The 20,488-nt window shown below is 41.7% G+C and overlaps 1 protein-coding gene across 1 annotated transcript; it reads left to right on the top strand.

Annotated features, from left to right (window-relative positions):
- The first annotated feature begins 19,071 nt into the window (after positions 1-19,071).
- Positions 19,072-19,862, top strand: LOC134442703 (potassium voltage-gated channel subfamily E member 2-like). Its single transcript, XM_063192744.1, has one exon. It carries the CDS (start codon positions 19,076-19,078, stop codon positions 19,421-19,423), a length of 348 nt encoding a protein of 115 aa, XP_063048814.1. The 5' UTR covers positions 19,072-19,075; the 3' UTR covers positions 19,424-19,862.
- The last annotated feature ends 626 nt before the right edge of the window (positions 19,863-20,488 follow it).

Here is a 20,488-nt window from a genome sequence, read left to right as displayed (position 1 = left end):
GGATTATGACAGTGGGTTAATTGATTAAGCATCCTCATATTTAGCCTATTCATTTTACTCATCATTTCATTTCTTTTAAGATGAGGATTACTCAGAGCCACAGACCTCTGCACATAGGGCAGGTAGGAATAAGGCTGATCATATCTGTAACTGGTACAGGTTTAAAAACTAGCCAGGCTTTTTCTCATAATTTAATTTCATTTAAGATGAGGAGCAGCCACATACCACACATGAGGAAATGTGGATCAGGAGACATTTAGGGCAGGCAGGCATAAGGCTGATCATCTCTGATATGATTAATAGGTAGGCCTACATGTTTAAAAACTAGCATGCTATATCATATGGTACGCATATTCAAGATACTATACAGTAAAATATGATCAATAATTATGACAATAATATACTACTTGTACTACTACTACTAAAAATAATGTACCCATGGTGAAGTTTCCTAAAAATTCAGAAGGCCGCTCATTGTTGATGTGTTTTTTTTTTTTTTTGGGGGGGGGGTGGGGGGGGGGGGGGATGCCCTTTCTTCAGGTTAGAGCAACTGCCCTTTAAGATTCCTGTGCACGTCCCTGCTTGGAACTTTTCTGAACAGCGCTTGCAACCGCACGCGGGAAATGGAACCCTCGGACTCGCATTTGCAACATTGCAACATTCGTTCACATACACACACACATACACACACACGCACACAAATTCCAAAAGCTGCATTATGAAAACGGACTTCTTTGTGTCGGGTTTGGTCGGGGAAATGCTTGTGAACTTTGGGGGGAACTTTGAACAGTGTTTGGTGCTGCAGGCGGTCGCCATTAGTCACATGCGCTCTGTCAGTTAAGATGACATCGCATTTCACTCCTCTCACGCTTTGCAGTTAATTCGGTAATCTTACAACATCTCCAGCATCTAGTCAGGTACCACTAGTAATGTTTCAGTACAAAACGCCCAATAGTTTCCTTACCAGTCCACTAGCACAAACGTGAAGAAGCATTGCACTCACCACTCCACCACACACTAGCTCCACCTCCATTCTCTCCCTGTGAAAGCGCTCCCGCTGGGAGAGCGTGCTTTTTCAGTCACTGGCAACTGCCAATAAAAACGTCATGCGCTTTGCATCCAGATTGTGTTTGTTATTTTGATGTCTAAATGTTAAATGTAATTTTGGCCATGGTATTTTGATATTATGTGGGTGGTGGGCTACTTTGATTGTATTTTCTATGCTTTATTTTCAGGTTATATTATTGTAAATGAATGTAAATACTGATGTGTCTTTATATGATTGGTTGGTAGGTTGAGGGAACCAATGGGATGACTGTAGGCTCTCATTGGGCCAATTTAGCGTTAACCTACTGCTCTATTTAAGTCTCTGTCATTTTGTATTGTGGGAGCGTCAGGGTAGGTACTACCAGCTGTTTGCATGGCTGTGTAGGTTGCTGCTGTCAGGCTAGCTTTAGGCTTAGCTGTTAATTTATGCTTGGCTTTTGTTAACCGGCCAAAAAGTCATAGCATATGTTAATGTTTTTGGACATTTCCACTTTATTTTCTGTTTCTTATTTTGGATTCATTTCATTTTGTCAGACATTGAAGAAGCTGCTATCTTTTTAAAATAAAAACCAACGAAACCTGGAGCCATTGCTGCCACCTTGCATCTTTCCAAACTCAACTGTTCCAGTTTTGCCATATCCCGGTGTGGGGTGACCGCTCGCTACCTCACATGCAGGTTGAAAGTTCAGTCACAAATATAGTATAGTAGTGCAGGTGGAATGTTCAGTCGCAGATATGGTGGTGGGGATGAGGGGGGGGGGGTTGTCAGTGGCCTGGCTGGCTAGAGGCTGACAGTGGAGGGAGAGTGGGTTGAGTGTTCAGTATCTTGATTGCTTGGTGCATCGAGCTGCTTGCAAGCCTGGTGGTACGGGAACGGAGGCGCCTGTACCTCTTTCCAGAGGGCAGGAGGCTGAACAGTTTGTGTGCAGGGTGGCTTGTGTCTTTGATGATCATCAGTGCTTTCCGGGTGAGGCGTGTGGTGTAAATGTCCTGCAGGGAGGGGAGTGGTACTCCAATGATCTTCTTCGCTGTGTTCACAACACGCTGGAGTGTCTTCCTGTTTTTCTCTGTGCAGCTTCCTCCATGCCAATAACGATGGGAGGAAACGGGTCTGACATGGGAAAGGGGTTGGTCACATTTTGGCCCATTGCGGAAAAAAGATCAAACAGACATGTACCCTTGGTGCAAATATAATCGTTTCAAAAATTCCTTTATACCTCATTCAATCAAGCTACTGAATAAACAGGGAATAAGAGAGATTGAGTGGGACAAAATGGACCTCTGCAGCTAGTGTTGGTACTGCTGGTGGGGATGGAAGCTAGGGTAAAAGTTGGGAGGGGGATATGTGGTTAGAGAGTTGGTCTTTCAATCTAGGGGTTGCCGGTTCGAATCCCCCACGACCTCTCCCTACACCTCCATCCATGGCTGAAGTGCCCTTGAGCAAGGCACCTAACCCCACATTGCTCCAGGGACTGTAACCAATACCCTAAAAAATAATAGTTGTAAGTCGCTTTGAACAAATGAAAGCGTCAGCTAAGTGAAATGTAATGTAATGTAATGTAATGTAGACATGAATGTATCCCTGTTTTTATTATTTTTATGTTAATTATGGAATGGATGTAACCTAGTTATTTATTGCAGGGTGAAGGTGTGGTTGGTTGTAGGACGGTGTGTGTGTGTGGGGGGGGGGGGGGGTACTGAGCTGTGTGTGTGTGCGGTGTCGGGCTACATTATTAACTGCACATTGAATGTGTGAAACTTGCTGATGTAACATGTTACATTCAAGGGTTCATTGGGCTAAATGTGGTTAAAATCATTGACCTGGGTTTACAAAGCTGGGCAATGTTGGGCACTTGTTTCAGACTATTGAAAGGAAGGAGTATGAGAATGTAACACAATGCTTAACATGAAAAATAAAACCATTCATGAACCAACGGTGTATTTGGCCCCAAACTAGTGGCATACCCTTCAAGTTTCAACTGCACATTGGTCAAACACAATTTCAGCGTTCTGTGCACCTGTTCCATTTTTTCTAACAAGAAGTACACTTGTTACATTACATTTAGCTGACACTTTAATCCAGAGTGACTTGAAAGAGGTCATAGAGCATGAACTACTATTTGGCGGCAAATCACTACTGAAAACCTAGGTCTGTGAAGGAGGGGAATGGACTTACTTTTCATTGTAGGTGGTGTGGTGTTTTATACTCCCTCTTGCCCTCTGGCTTTTCACTTGCTATGTGGACTCTGAGCATTGGTAGTCAAGAGACAAAATAAATGTTTCCCAAATCATTTACAGGACTTTGGTCCATATATTCTTGCTAGCTTAGCAACATTCTTCCTCTGAGGATATGTAAAACAAAACCAAAAATGAATAATAAGATATTTTACACACCCAGGTCAACAATTTTAAGTGTTACCCCTAAATAGTTGCCTGCCCTTTTAAAGATGCACTGTTTAGGATTGTTCCCAGATTAGTTATTGTGACTATGCTGCTCATTGAAACTACTACTACCTAATGTACTGCACAGCCATGGAGAAGATTAATCTTTCATGATTGAATGGTGTAATATTCCCAGCCATAGTGAATACTCTGTCTGAAATTGATGGTTATGGTAAGCATGTAAGCAGGTGGGGGTTGGGCGTGTCGAGCAATGTTGCCATCGAAACCAAGTTTTTGTTTGTCCAGTTAAATAGTTGGCGTAAAGGGCAGAATGAATCCTCGTGCATTTCCTCCCGACAATTATATGTTCTCATATACTGTTTTATGGACATACATGGCTCTGCTGTCAAGTGTTTACCTACAAGTACAATGTTGTAACATAACTCCATGAAATAACTTTCATTTGAAACCTCTCCCACTTGCTACCGCTTCATGGGACAAAGTTCAGTTTTAGTTACAATCCAGTTCCACATATTCCAGGTGACCTGTTTTTACCTGTCCAATGCAGCCTGGTGATTCGATGGTGGAATGATCACATGGTTGAATTAGACAGGTAAAACAAGGCCATTTGGAATGTGTGGCCCTAGATTGTAACTGAAACTGAACTTTTTCCCATCAATACGTTTCATTAGCATATCTTTCAGCCGAGCCCAACTTTCCCGCCCGCTCGCCTCACTTGTCTACGTCACCAGCCTCTGCTTTCTTGTCGCTTCCCAACGGAAAAAGAAATGGAACGTCTCGCCTGCACAATGGGTTAGAGAGTTAACATTCTTTTTACTTTACTTTTGCAGATGCTGTTGCTCAGGCACATCCAGGTGCGAGGATGGGGGAGATCCGGATGTCGCTAAATAAAAGAATCTGTGAACTGCTTCACCAAGAGAAAAAGAAGTCCATGGACAGGCCTATGAGCCCTCTTGTTGACCTTGAGTGACTGAGGCTGCGGGCGGTCTGCCCCTGAATTCACCTTCACTTTCACTTTTTTTTTTTTTTTTTTTAAATATATCTGAAGGTGTGTGTGCGCGCGCGCGTGCGCGTGTGTGTGTGTGGGCGCGGGCACGCGTATGTGTTTGTGTGTGTGCGCGTTTGTGTGTGTGCACGCGTGCATGTGTGCCAGTGCTTTATGTGAGGTGTTTCGCTTACCGGCCACAGCCACAGTTTTTTGTTTTGTTTTGTTTTTATTTTATTTGTTTTTTTGTTTTGTTTTTTGTTTTGTTTTTTTAGAATATTTCTGCATTTACATTTTAAGTACAAGTTACTGGCCAAAGTGGGAGACTGAAATTGTTACTGGCCACAGGCAAGTTTCACCAGCATTTGGCCTGTTGGCCGGTGTCGTTGTCAAGTCGTGGTTTGTGTGCGTTTCCCTGCCTGTCTGCCCCTCTGTCTCTGCATGTGTGAGCGGTGGTGTTAAAGGGTCGGTTGGTTTCATGTTTTTAATAAACCAATGTCAACAGTTGAATGAATTGAATTGATGTTTGGTCATTGTTGTAATTACACTACTTCATAAATGCCTTGTATAAAGTACGTTACAGTATATTGTGTAGTGTAATGCAATACATAAGTCAATATATGATTTAATTAATAAGCCATATACTATGGGATATAATCCAATATATGCAACAGTATACTTTACAGTATAATGCAATACATAAATCAATATATGATTAATCAATAAGCCATATATTATGGGATATAATTCAATATATGCAGTAATATACTGTACAGTATAATGCAATACATTAATCAATATATGATTCATCAATAAGCCATATATTATGGGGTATAATTCCATATATGCAGTAATATACTGTACAGTATAATGCAATACATTAATCAATATATGATTCATCAATAAGCCATATATTATGGGGTATAATTCAATATATGCAGTAATATACTGTACAGTATAATGCAATACATAAATCAATATATGATTCATCAATAAGCCATATATTATGGGATATAATTCAATATATGCAACAATATATTGTACAGTATAATACAATACATAAATTAATAAATGATTTATCAATAAGTCATATACTATATGGGATATAATTCCATATATGCAATAATATATTTCACAGTATAATGCAATACATAAGTCAATATACGAAAACGGCAATAATGTCTATATTCTCGTATACCGCATTATATATCGCTTTATATTGTGCAATATACTGCTGTACAATATAAAATGATATATTGGCAAACAATATATTGTGGTATATTATAATATATTTTCATTTCATATATTCAAAAATATATTTTCCTTCCGTAAGGGTGGCCACCCTTAAAAAAAAAACACGGAACCATACTTTTGTTTGTAAATACTGAACTATTCCGTATTTCAAGGGACTGACTGTTATCCTATACCTGACCAGCAGCATCCCATGAGCATGCTAAATCTGTTCATTTGTTTTCGTTCTGAATAGCTTGGACAGCTGAGCTAACAACAGAAAGAGTTAACAAGAAGAAACACTAATAGTACCGCAAAACAAACGTCAGATGACAGACCATTATCCTTCATCATTGCTTAACCACCATAATATAAGGGGAAAGTCAGATTTCCTACCTTACACCTTCCTGTGGCTTGAAGGACGTTCTCAAGAATGTCCAAGTTAATAGGCTATCCATGATTAGTCTTATCCAATGAATGCTTTGCAGATATGCCTCGAATGGGTGCTAAGATGACAGGAACTATTAACTTCATGGGAGAAAAAAAAAACCTGTTAGAGAAAAAAGGGACTCTGCTACTCTACTTCGAAGCAGTTGTTTTATCAAACTTTTTTGGCAGCTGTTATTGGATTGCCTTGCAAACGACTTATCACGGCCAGCATAGAACGGACACCTGATTGGTTGACTGTAGAATGATGATTCACAAGTCGCAAGAATGTGGAAACCGGTATCAATTTCAGTAGGAAAGTTGGTATTTTTGTCTTACAATATGTATGTTTATCAGCTGTGGAAAGAAGTAACGCTGGTGCAAATAGGCGTATTATTATTGCAGTCAATATTTGATTTTATGAACTTCTGACTGGGCGGGCCCAACAGCCAATCAGGGTGGACCTGTCACACCCAGGCCCGCACGTAGATCCACCCCTCTGTCCAGGTGTCAGACAAAAGGTGGTTCATCACAACACTCAACATCAAACACACCTCTTATAAAGGGGCCACAGAACCAGCTAAGCATTCAGGTGTCTCCATGCGTGAGAAAGGTATGTTTCTCCTTTTCACTTTCTTGTTTCCTGAAGGATATTCCTGCAAGATATGTTTCACTGGGCAAACACATGAGGCTAATGTAGTGACTCAGTGACTCAGTGACTCAGGAGGGATATGGTTCAGTGAGTTAAATAATTGTCTTGATGGGTTTTCATTTTAGTAGAGGTTGTGAGCTTTTGTGGTTTGTTGTTTTAACATTTCCGACAATTTATAGAGAGGAAAGAGAGGCATGCTCTATTTGTGCATGTGGGTGTTGTAACCAGTGTCTTAAAATGACTGACTAGTGTTGCTGTACTCAAGACTCAAGTCTTGGTCGTGGGCAGAGCGGTCTTGTTCACAAACCAAGCCAGTAATGCTTTCCACAAAATCCTATCCTAGAGCAACGCTAGAAGGATGTACTGATGTGTATTGTGTCTAGCTTCAATTAGAGCATGTTCATTTTAGGTCATATAGCTGAGCCTCACTTTGTGCTTTTCTTCATCTCACGGGTGACATTATCTAAGGATGGATTGTTTTCAGTCTTGACTTGGCCTGTCTTGGTCTTTGGTCTTGGCCTTGGTCTTGTTACTCTCCGGTCTTGGAATTTTTTTGGTCTCGGACCAAGCTAAGGTCTTAACTACATCAATCTGACTACCACTTTGCATCTAATCTGATCTGTGCTCTGCAAACTCATCTTTGTAGCTAAGCAAACAACCTGTCAGCATGCGACGGACTGTATCAGTTGGCCATTTTGCCCTTCTCTTTCCTCTGGCTCTTCACCTTCAACCAGTGGTCTGTCAAGGTAAGACAAAGAAATTTTGAGATATAATTAATAATAATAATAATAATAATAATAATAATAATAATAATAATAATAATAATAATAATAATAATAATAATAGCAACAACTGTGTTTGTATAGCACAATATCATACAAGGCCTGCAGCTCAGAGTGCTTAACAAATGGGGAAAAAAAACATCAATGTTAAAGATGGAGTAAAAAGAGTGGTAGTAAGTAGAGACAGAAACAAGAGAGAATAGCAAGAAGACAAAAGAAGAGGACATAGAGATTGTAGAGGCATAATATAGTTTGGGCCCAGGATACTTAGAAGCATAAGGTCCGCAGTGTTTGGGTCCAGGATAAATGATAGATAGTCACACAGAATTTGGGCGCTCAGATGTAGCCCCTGGTGGCAACAGGGGTGAGGAAAAACTTCCTTTTCACTATTGACTATGAGGCCTACAGTTTTTTAGATTTTTTTTCTTGAGTATAGTTAGTAGTGTAGGACTGTATTCATTTGGAAATTGAATGTGAGTTTCCCCCCAAAGCTGTGCAAAATGGGTGTTGTAGCCTACAAGTTGATTGTTTTGGAAATATTGTACATGTTTTGGTTCAGAGCCTGTGCTATGATGAAGTTGAACATCAAAATGAAATGTGTAACTGCAGGCTTGTGTAGGCTCAATTTTAGCAAGGCCTATACAGGCAAGGTCTACGTATACAGGCAAGGTTTATACAGCCAACTGCATGGGTGGACAAGGACATTTGCAATTTGCAATGAGAAACTGACTGAGAATGTGAGAAATTTGTCAAATCAATTTAGAAACTCAATTTAGATTGTCAAATCAATTTAGAAAAAAAACCTTGAGGGCCCTCTGCTGGACAAATATGAGATGACTGGCTTGGCCCTAATGCATGTTCAGGAAGTAGCACAATCAGTTCAGAAAAGGTGACAAGGTAAAAGGAACATCACTGTAATCACAATGTCACTGTGTTTTCTAACTGATCTTCACTCACACAAGTCACAAAAAATCATTAATGAACAGTCATATGCCTTGCCAGTCTCTTTGAGCAGGTGCCCCAACATGTGGTGTCATTGCTGGACATGTATATCATAAGTCTCAGTTGAGGGGCATTATAATGATTGGTGACATCATCATTAGTAAGGATTTGGAAAAATCCACATTCTCATTAATCCTCTCTCCTTGATATTCACAGGTACAGCAGTGTATGGTATAAAAGGAGAATCGGTCACTCTCCCCGGACAGATACCAACAAGCGGTGTTGAATATGCCCAATGGGTCTTCAACATCACAGTCATTGCAGAGTGGGATGCAGGACACAGCCAAACAAACTCTTTTTGGCCGAACAAGGAGTTTGATATCAATACATTCGCGCTGAACATCTCAAACGTAACATCAAATAGCACTGGTGTCTATGTTTTCCGAACAAACATGGATGTTAAGAGAAAGGTTTATAATGTCATTGTTAAAGGTATAAAACACTCTACATAATTGTTTATCTAGTCTATACAGTATATCTATCTCTCTTTCTCTCTTTCTCCCCCCCCCCCCCCCCCGCCCCCCCCCCCCCCCCACCTCCACCTCCCCCCCCCCCCCCCTCTCGCTCTCTCTCGCTCTCTCTCTCTCTGGATTTATTTCGTTGATCTGTGTTTGATTTCACTGACCTTGTTAGGTCAACTGTTGTTTAAAGCATAACCTTTGTTGTGGGGTTGCATGTTACAGTAATAGGTTTAATTATATATTTGCATCCTATTAAAAATCTCTTAATTCTGTGTATTCTTCATTGTGCTGTCAGATGCCATGTTGACTGCCCAGATTACATGGCAGTGCAACTCGTCTGGCTGTTTGTTGAGCTGCAGTGTGCCAGACGAAGGCAACGCTCCGGTCACCTGGACCAGTAGCACTGGAGGAGATACTCTTGGTCCGCTGTTGTGGGTGAACAGAAATGAAATCAGCGATTTGACCTACACTTGCTATTGCCCTAATATGTCTAGCATCATCATCGCTAAAACCATCTCACAGAAGGAGTTGTTCCCCTACGCTCCAACCAACGGTTAGTAGGGGTATAGTGGGACTTGAATCCTTGTGTGTGGTCCAAAATTTGACACATGTTAAGATACTGTAGACTCATTGGATAATTCATTCAATTTAGATTTTTTTGGTTTCAAACCAATATGGGGTGTGATTCTCTCTTTTGGGTAATTGGTATCTTTAATGGATTCCCTTTAGGCCTATATGTGATGGATCATTGTACAGTGTATTAGTTAACACATTATTAGTCTATTAGTTTACACATTTTTTGGTTTTCCCACAGGAAATCCAACAAGAAGTTACGGGTACATTGCAGTGATTGTGTTGGGTGTTCTCCTGGCTGTGATGCTAATTCCAATTGCTGTGTGGAAAAGAGGTTCGTACTGTATGCATTTCTGCATTACATGGATTCTCACATACACAGTCTCATCCGAACGCATCAATTTCTGACAACATTTGACCAGACAGAGATTTTTGACGTGTAAGGTATTCCATTGGCATTAAAAAGGGATGTGCAACTCAAAAATGCCCCCTCTTAGCAGCATAACTTAACTGACGGCTAGGGTTAAGGGAAGAGTCTAGGTCTAGGTCACCTTGTCAACATGCAGTGTGGCAGGCACTCAACGGCAAAAAATATCACCTGGTCCAACGCCGTCAAAAAATGCTTCTAAACCGTTGAATTCAGAAGAAAAGAATGTTTGTCTACATATTCTGTATACTCTCACTGGCATGGCATATGTTATTCCACTTCATGACATAGTCCTTATAAACAACACTTGTTTGAATTTTGTGTGGGCTGCTTTTCAGACCATGCTCTGCAAGAAGCAGGGCCAGTAGCTGAGGGAGCAGAGCCCAGACTGGATGCAAACCTGTTAAGACAACCAGGGAATGGTGGAGAAGGTAATAAGATTTTTATATACCCACCAAGGAGGCGTTTTGGATATAGGTTTTTGTTTGTCTTTATGTGTGTGTGTTTGTGTGTGTGTGTGTGTGTGTGTGTGTGTGTGTGTGTGTGTGTGTGTGTGTGTGTGTGTGTGTGTGTGTGTGTGTGTGTGTGTGTGTGTGTGTGTGTGTGTGTGTGTGTGTGTGTGTGTGTGTGACACGAATGAGTCATTTCTGCTATCTTGTGGACATTACATGTAACTGTACTCACTTTATTGCAGAACATCCATGTGCGCATACAACAATAGTCTGATCACCCCCAGTACCACCATCATCATCATCATCATCATCATCATCATCATCATCATCATCGTCGCCGTCGCTGTCGTCGTCATCATCATCATCATCGTCATCGGAGCCCAACAAACTCAGAAGGATTAGACCCAACATCCTGAAATCTAGACGAGTAGTGTGTCTGTGGTAGAAGTAGTAGTGTGCGTGTGTGTGTGTGTGTGTGTGTGTGTGTGTGTGTGTGTGTGTGTGTGTGTGTGTGTGTGTGTGTGTGTGTGTGTGTGAGTGTGAGAGAGAGAGAGAGGAGAGAGAGAGAGAAGAGAGAGAGAGAGAGAGAGAGAGAGAGAGAGAGAGAGAGAGAGAGAGAGAGACAAAGAGAGAGAAATGAAAAATGACAGGGAAACAAAACATAAAGACTTAAGAGCGGATATGAGCGTTTCACCAGGCTTTACAGTCTGCATCATTGGCAACAGAATTTTTGTACCACAAACTTCCTGTGAGTAGGCTACATTAACAATTTTGACAGTTTTTGGGAAAATTCCCATCTACTGAAAGCTGACGGTTTACACTCTAGCAGAGCAGGAGACATACAACTTATCACAATTATCACAAATCCCCCCTATTTCTGATTGACCAGTCACCTTCCCCCCAGGCCCAACTGATCCGCCCTCTGTCATCACACCTTCTCCCACACGGTCATTACCTCTCTATTTCTCAATCCCCACCAGAGTCAGCTGCAGACCCACTTTCATGCCCAGAGCCAGCAGAAGAGGGGTAACTCTGGGCAATCTTGTGGCTATTCCAAAACTAGAACCGCCTATTCTAAAACAACCTGCCCTCAATTTTAACAGTCATGTGAAAGCCATGGCTAAATCTGCATTATATCATCTCAAAACCATTTCTAAACTTAGGGGTCTTATGTCTAAACAGGGTCTGGAAAGACTATAGTGCATGCTTTTATTATTTAAAATAAGAGTAGAGTAGAGTAACTTTATTGATCCCCAGGGGGAAATTCAGGAAGATTGACTATTGTAACAGCCTCTTTACAGGCCTACCCATGAAGACTATTAAATAGCTCCAACGCATCCAAAATGCAGCTGCAAGGCTCCTTCATAGAACAAAAAGATTTGACCACATCACACCAATATTAAGGTCCATGCACTGGTGAGCTATCGAATCGATTTTAAGGCACTATATTTTGTTTTTTTTTTAAGTCTTTAAGGCCCAGCTAGGGATATGTTTCAGTTTTACACCCCGGCTAGGCACCGTAGGTCCTTATAACATAATCTTCTATGCTGTAAGGCTCTCGAACCAGCTTCCCGATTATATAAAAAGTGCCCCAACAATAGCTAATGTTTTAAAACAAGACTAAAGACTAATCTTTTTACAGATGCATTCTATTAGATATTTAATGGGCTTTTGTCTTTGTTGTTTTATCTGTTACTCTTCTTAGTTTAATTTAGTTTAGTTTAGTTTATTGGTTTATTTGACAGGGGCCATGTACAGGACAACACCAGTAGCCTACCAGAGTTAGCTACAAAGCTAATTTGCATCTGTGGTCCCTGGGCAGGAAACTATCAAATAAACACATACATTAAAACATGGAAAATGCATGTCCTTACAAATATTATCTTACTATAACTTAAAGCAGTCACATCACACTAACATACCACACTAAAACATTATAAAGCAACACATTCAAACAATACATATAGCAGCACATAGGTTAATGATCACATATTTCCTTATTCTTCAGCCATACTTTCAAGGATAGTTTGAACTGGTTGAAGCTTGAGCTATCTGTAATATGGACAGGAATTATGTTCCATTTTTCAACCGCGCTGACAGAAAAAGCTGACTGACCAAAGGAGGTTTTCCTATAATCCCCGTAACAGTCGTCTCATACAGAGGACCAGAAGGTTTTTCTTTACAACTTAATATGCACTGCTTAAGAGGTGGTGTGCAAGATCATGAATAAGTTTATACATTAAACACGTGTCAGCAAAACAAATAAAGCTGTTAAAAGACAATCAATTGTATTTCGTTATGATGGCGCAGTGATACTTTCTTGGCTTTTTAAGAGAGGCTTTTGTAGAGGGTGGCTAATGGTTGTAATGGAATCACACCTATTTGTGACCATTTTGTAGATCAATACGATAGATGTGAAAAGATCGTTGAATGTAAGAACAGTTTAGCAGCAGATAATGGTGATTGGTGTGTTATATGCTTTAAGTTAACCAAACTAGCTCTGACACATCTAGCTATCTTTTTGTCTTTTAAGTCAGGTTGGAATCAATGATTACACCCAGGTAGGCCTACTTAAAGTTGTCAACAGTATGTATGACCTCTCCTTTAAAGGGACACTGTGAATTTTTTAGTTGTTTATTTCCAGAATTCATGCTACCCATTCAATAATGTTACATTTTTCATGAATACTTACCACCACCATCAAATTCTAAGTATTCATTATGACTGGCAAAATTGCACTTTTCATACATGAAAAGGGGGATCTTCTCCAAGGTCCGCCATTTTTCATTTCCAAAAATAGCCATTTTTAGCTGCAAAAATGACTGTACTTGGACCATACTAGAAAATATGTGTTTAATACTTAGTAAAGTGTCATGTAAAGATCTAATTTGGCAATAGGCAGCCCAGTTTCAATGAGCAGCATAGTTGCACAACCGTAGCTCACGCCTTTGGTGAACTTTTCACGAAAACAATGGGGCAAATAACTACAAACTACATGGTGCATTCACGTTATTGCCCGTTTTTCGTGGTTGGACAACGCTTCCGCTGCCTATTTATTTGAATTGCCCGACTGCTGCCTAGCGTGCCAGTTGCAGTACCTTTTTTGACCATTTCCTGAACAGTGTACCTTTACTGTAACAAAGATGTCTTCTATTCGTTATTCTTGTTTTGATCCTTACCTCTATTTATCTACACTGCCTTGTGCTTTTATCTTTTACCACACTTCTTGCGTTGCTATTGTTTAATGCTTTTATGTTTTTGTTTTTGAATGTTTTTTACCACTGTACAACACATTGAATTACTCTGTGTATAAAATGTGCTTTAGAGTAAAACTGCCTTGCCTTGCCTTGCCTTGCCTTGCCAAGACATTTTTCAACACTGCCAATAAAATTGTTAATTAAATAAATTCTGTACTTTCTGATTGTAATGCCAATAGATGCCTAATGGCCATGTGTAAACCCAGAACTAGGTATTGTCTCAAACCTGAATTGTGTCACTGAGCACAAAACACAAGGACGGACACACACACACACACACACACACACACACACACACAGGAAGGAGGTTTTTCGTGAGGGACCCAAATAGGGCTCAGGAAACACTTTCATGAATTGGCCCCACAGCTGCTGGGTCAGATAGTATCCTGGCCAGGGAGCGAACACAGGAAGAAGGGTAGTGAAATTAGCTTCAGACCCTACACCCTACTACCCTTCATGCATGGGAATTCAGATTATACACAAAGAAAAATAAATAAATAAAATCGAATAAATGAATAAACAAGAAAAGTGCTCAGAGATTGCACCTCCACCATCTGGTGGTTACTAATGCACAGCGAACGGTCGAATAGACGATCACATAGCCTCCTTGGCGGAGGTAATACAAAGCCTAAATAAATAACAGAGGTATGACACAATTTTCTTTGCAGTTTAAGATACCTTAAAACACCAAAAAGAGGGTTCTGGTCCATAAATAGCAGTGAAGTGTTCGGATGCAAATTTAGCCAAGATTTGCGCAATACACGCTTATTTCCTTGCTCTAAATTACACATTTCTGGAAGCCCTGTCCATGCTCTTCTTCTGTCATACATGTCTTTCAAACATCTCCGCTGAAAACGCTCTTTCCAAGAAAAGGCACCCAAACTGGTTTTGTTTCCAAAGATGTTCTGTGGTTTGGTTGGCATGTTCGAGCATGTCCATGTTTTTGTGCTATGAATAGTATAGATCGTTGGCATGACCTGGCTGTTGAATTACAGGAAGACAAGATAAGATCACAGAGAGGGAGTTCCCAAGGGCGCCGGAATGTGTTTTAAGGTGGTGGTGCATTTTTTTTCTTGATTCTTTATTTCTCATAAATGTTACTGCTTCTACAGACAGTGTACTACACTCCATTCATCTGTCTGCAGTAACAGTTGAGAAAGTATCCTTTAGGGATGCAAATGCACCACTGCATCACCCTTTCCGGCACGACAGAGCCATTTCAAAAGCTCAACGCAGGGTTATAATAATAATATAGTGAGGCAAGGAAACTCCAAACGATGACATATGGAATCAATTGCAAATAATTAAAAAAAACGTCTTCTCCTCTTTTTGAGGTGTTTGCACAAGAAGTGCGCTACCGCCACCTACAACGCTAAGGAAACTCAAGAGTCCGAAGGTCTCCTAAAGGAGCGTTCACCCGACATCACATGGATACCGGAAAAGAACGAGAATGACGTACTGTATGTCTCCCTATGAGATCTCTGCCGGCAGTGGCTCAAATGGTGCATTGACTGCCACGCTGGTGACCTGTGTTCGATTCCGACCCGAGCTAGTTTCCTGCTCCTCCCCCATCTCTCTCCCCCACTCACTTCCTCGTCATCTCGCTGTCCTGTCAAAAACTCATAAAGGCCCCTAAAAAATGTGAATGCACTCTCACAGCTGAGAAACAAGGAAGCTGTTTGGTAGAACATTTTCTCTTTTTTTAGATAAAGTATTCAGCTAAAGAGGCCCAATCATATATAAAAAAGGTCTACCTACAGTCAAACTAGGCCTTTGTCAGGGCATGGTGTGACCACGGAAATGAACTCAAAACCCCTCTGGTCAGGCTCAGGAGACTGGCAGGGAAGTCAATGGCCGACATAAATACACCACATAAAACAATGTGGCTGAAGTTGACTCCTGTGCTTGTTTGTTTGTTTGTCTCTCTCTCTCCTAAAGGACGGTAGCCAGAATAAACACAGACGTCGACTGAGGCTGACTCCCATTTTTAGTGTTTGTTTCTCTCGCTCTCTCTCTCTCTCTCTCTCTCTCTCTCTCTCTCTCTCATAGTCCAGTGGGACTGGCCTTCCCACCACCCATACCATGCCGGGCCCTCTAAGCTGTGTCACCATGGAAACATGGCAGTGTTATTTTTTGACCTTAAACAGGTTTTGTTTGGCTCTAAGGGCGGGGGCTCTCGAAATAAAACAAAAAAGCGGACAAGCATCAGATCAAAAACAAATCACCGGTAAGCAAACAAAGAAGGATAAAATATTGATCATACTCTTCCCTCCAAGATACGTTTAAGAATGTGATTATTAATGTTATCAGCAGTTGACAATGATACATGTACTCATCAAAATTATGAATATCAATTTTTATTTCACTTTTGTTCAGTATTGTTTGAATTCTCTGTGGCCTATAAGAATCGGTTCTCTCTTTGATTTCACTTCTAACAGCTGCTGCAAAGTTGGCATTGCCGCAGGAATAAAATTCATTGCATGGTATTGGAAATCAAGGTATCAAAAACTCTCGTATGGAATATGCATAGAGCGTAGTATCACTTTTTGACCTCCTCTCAGAGACACTAGCGCCTCCCAGAGGTGAAAATTACATTAGTAGGCAAACTTAGTAAATTGCTTCGGCCCCGACCAAATTTGCCCTCTATAGGGCCCCACAACTTTGACACCAGCCTCAGTAAACTCACACAAAAGTAGGCCTGATCTTAATTTGTTCCTTATGTAAAGTAATTGTAGATATACAGTATATGAGACAAAACACTAAAATAGCACTAAAACACCCAATTGTATGTCTCTAAATGCTCTACAGTTAGGGTAAATCTAAGATCATTCATGGGTGGCCCTTATTATGTGTATGTGTTTAAAGAATGACCATGAGGCCCCCATGTTTATATTTCACCAAGGGCCCCAAAATAGCTGGGTCTGCCCGTCACCTCCCTTCTTTCAGAGTGAAGTAAGACATCCAGACATACTCCAACACTGCCACCTTGTGGTGTCTTGATAGAATTGATACAGGCACTGAGTGTACTCTGCTTCCCCTCTACCAGACCGATACCTTGCAGGGTCGCTGCATGACATAAGCAGAGTACAAATTACATTACAAAACATAAATGTATTAGTTAGTAGATTGTTATTATTAGTATTTAAATATGAGGGGGGGGGGGGGTCCTGACCAGTTATGCTTAAGGCCTCCAAAATCTTAGCAGTGGCCAGACCTTGTGTCTCTCTACTGTATCAATGTTACAACGGTAGTCTTCAGACTCAAATATATAGTTGTCTCCAATACATAGGCCTAGTTCTGTCAAATATAGATACTTGTCTAGATAGGCCTACTGTTTTCTCCTCACAATGCATGAGAACGTGTATGCGTGTGTGAACACAAAAGGGAGGCTGGGTCAAGCTTGTATACGAGAGCTTTTGCGGATCATTTTAACATTTAGGGTTTATCTCTGATCTCTTGTCTTTGAAGCTGTAATAGTTTTGCTAGTCGACCAAGGAGCCTTGGCCCAGTTCTCTTTCATCTGACTGTGTGTGTGTGTGTGTGTGTGTGTGTGTGTGTGTGTGTGTGTGTGTGTGTGTGTGTGTGTGTGTGTGTGTGTGTGTGTGTGTGAGAGAGAGAGAGAGAGAGAGAGAGAGAGAGAGAGAGAGAGAGAGAGAGAGAGAGAGAGAGAGAGAGAGAGAGAGAGAGAGAGAGAGAGAGAGACGGAAAGAACATTCACAAGAAGTACTTGGAGGAAGTCTGGACACAGTTGTCTGAAGTGTGTGTGTGTGCGTGTGTGCGTGTGTGAGAGTTTAAATATGTGCGTGTGAGTGTGTTCATGCGTGCGTGTGTGTGTGTGCGTGTGTGCGTGCGTGTGTGTGTGTGCGTGCGTGCGTGCGTGTGTGTGTGCGTGCGCGTGTGTGTGTGTGTGTGTGTGTGTGTGTGCATGCGATTTTGTGTGTGTGTGTGAGTGTGTGTGTGTGTGTGTGTGTGTAAGACTCCCAGTGGAGGCGGGCTGCTGAAATCACAGCTGATGCCCTTGAGAAGGCCAAACAGATATGGAGGAGGAGGACACTCAGGGTCATGCTGACACACACACACACACACACACACACACACACACACACACACACACACACACACACACACACACACACACACACACACACACACACACACACACACACACACACACACACACACACACACACACACACACACACACACACACACACACACACACACAGAGCATCAGGAACAGAGTAGCCGTATGTACCAGGGGAACAGACTGGTGTGCAATAGTCTTGTATGTTCTCGCCCTCAAATACACAGAAGAATCGTTGACCTCAATCTGCATGTGAGTTACTACTAAAAACCCTTTTTTGCGGACTTGCGACGCCATTAATATTTAGTATCATCAGGAATTAATGCAAAAGAATATGTTGTTAGAATTTATGCTAATAATAAGAGCAGGACAGCACTCCAAGTTTTGTGGTTTATTGCCCGTCAGACGTTTTGGGGTTAACCTTGTTCAGTGTCGGGCCCGACACTGACGAAGAAGGTTAACCCCGAAATGTCTGACGGGCAATAAACCACAAAACTTGGAGTGCTGTTGACCTGCTCTTTATTTCATAGGCCTATATTCTCGAGGAATGAGCACCCAGTTGTTTACTTTGCTTGAGTTGAGCGCGTTACACCCCTTAGTAGAATTGATGCTAAACAATGCTGAAATTGATGCTAAAAAATGTTGTTCAGCAAGTTTACTAAGAAATTTCTTAAGAATTTCATGAAACTGAGCAAAGAGATTATTGAAGATGCTAATAAATTACTGATCATAATACTGTCCTTAGAAGTGTTTCACATTTCTGTACAAACCTGCTTGTACCTGTGGACTCACTCCAGTACAAAGTATTCTAAATGATCAGCTATTCAGTAAGTTATTCAGCAAGTCAGACATTTCACTATAGCAGCATTACATGTCGGCCTACATCACAGAACTGGTAATTATTTACGAATTCAAGTTTAACACCCAACTCTAAATTATCATGTTTTTCTTGTGCTTGCGTAGTTATGATAATGGTATGGAAATAGTTTGGGTGAACAGTAATTGACAAATATAATGTTAACAACTCCGAACACCTGAGCACTGAGAATTCTATTCTTTTCTATAACATTCTGTTCTATTCTATTCTGTTCTATTTTATTCTATTCTATTCTATTCTATTCTATTCTATTCTATTCTATTCTATTCTATTCTATTCTATTCTATAGTATTCTACTCTATTCTATTCTATTCTGTTCCATTCTGTTCTGCTCTGTTCTATTCTGTTCTGTTCTGTTCTGTTCTGTTCTGTTCTGTTCTGTTCTATTCTATTCTATTCTATCTCAGCCTCACCATAATGGCCCAACCTGATTGGTCGAACATGACGGTCCACCTGGAGGACTCCCTGACGAGGACGCTGAGCGACTTCCTGAACACCTGGAGGTGGAACTCCACCGCGGCGCAACGCAAGCTGGACGAGCGGCTTACCGAGGAGAACTTCCGCAACGTCATCTGGTACCTGCTGGTGATGATCGGAATGTTCTCCTTCATCGTGGTGGCCGTGCTGGTCAGTACCGTGAAGTCCAAGAGGAGCGAGCACTCCGAGGACCCCTACCACAAGTACATCGAGGGAGAGTGGACGTCCGACCCCGCCCTCGTCATCTCCAACCCAAGCCCCAAGGACTTTGGGATATCCTCCCCGTGAAGCGCAATAACCGTACAGTCCAATCGTCCACTAACCTGCCCAAAACCCTCCCTTGCCAAACCCTCCCTCACCCTTCTCTAATTTAGCACTCCGAGGACCCCTACCACAAGTACATCGAGGGAGAGTGGACGTCCGACCCCGCCCTCGTCATCTCCAACCCCAGCCCCAAGGACTTTGGGATATCCTCCCCCTGAAGGTCCTCTAACCCTTCTCTAATTTAGCACTCCGAGGACCCCTACCATAAGTACATCGAGGGAGAGTGGACCTTCGACCACGCCTTCATCATCTCCAACCAATCGTCGCCTAGATCTACTTCAACCCCAGTCCCAAGGACTTTGCTGGGATAGGCTCACCCTGAGGCTCCCCAGAAAGTTCGACCGTCTACTCTATGAATGTGTCCACTCTACTTCACCCTTCTCTGATTTAGCAGTCCAAGGACCCCTACCACAACTACATCGAGGGGGAGTGGACCTCAGACCCGGCTCTGGTCATCTCCAACCCCAGCTCCAAGGACTTTGTGATATCCTCCCCCTGAAGGTCCACTAACCTCTCTAGAGCCGCCCAGGACCCTCCCTTACAAGTCCCATCACCCCCTAGATCCATCGTCCTCAACCTTTTTTGAAGAAACACCCCCTTGACCTCCAGAGCTGCCCAGCCGTATTCAGCTCCAATCCCAGCCCCAAAGACTTTGGGATATCCTCCCCCTAAAGGTGCACCAACCTTACAGTGCAGTGTCCAATCATCTCCTCGAGCTTCTCCTGGCCTAGTCATCTTCTGCAACGCCAGCACCAAGGACTTTGCTGACCGGAGCTTGACTTACCCTCATGGTCCCCACTTTGATAAGCTTTGCAGCTGGTCTTTAACACCCACCAAATGAGTACTCATTCTCTGGTTCACAGAGAAAAGAAATCCCTCTACAAGTCAGGTCATTAAACCACCTGATCACCTACACTGTGGTCCTACAGACTTTCTTCAGACATAAAAATTAGTTAATAAATGTATTTACAAATCTCTTCTGTATTTACAAATCTCTTCAAATCTCTTCCTTGCAAAAAAAGGAAAATG

This window comes from Engraulis encrasicolus, unplaced genomic scaffold (genome assembly GCF_034702125.1).
Source record: "Engraulis encrasicolus isolate BLACKSEA-1 unplaced genomic scaffold, IST_EnEncr_1.0 scaffold_218_np1212, whole genome shotgun sequence".
NCBI lineage: Eukaryota > Metazoa > Chordata > Actinopteri > Clupeiformes > Engraulidae > Engraulis > Engraulis encrasicolus.
The sequence above is the reverse complement of the archived record's forward strand: the minus strand, read 5'-3'. Positions and strand labels throughout refer to the sequence as shown.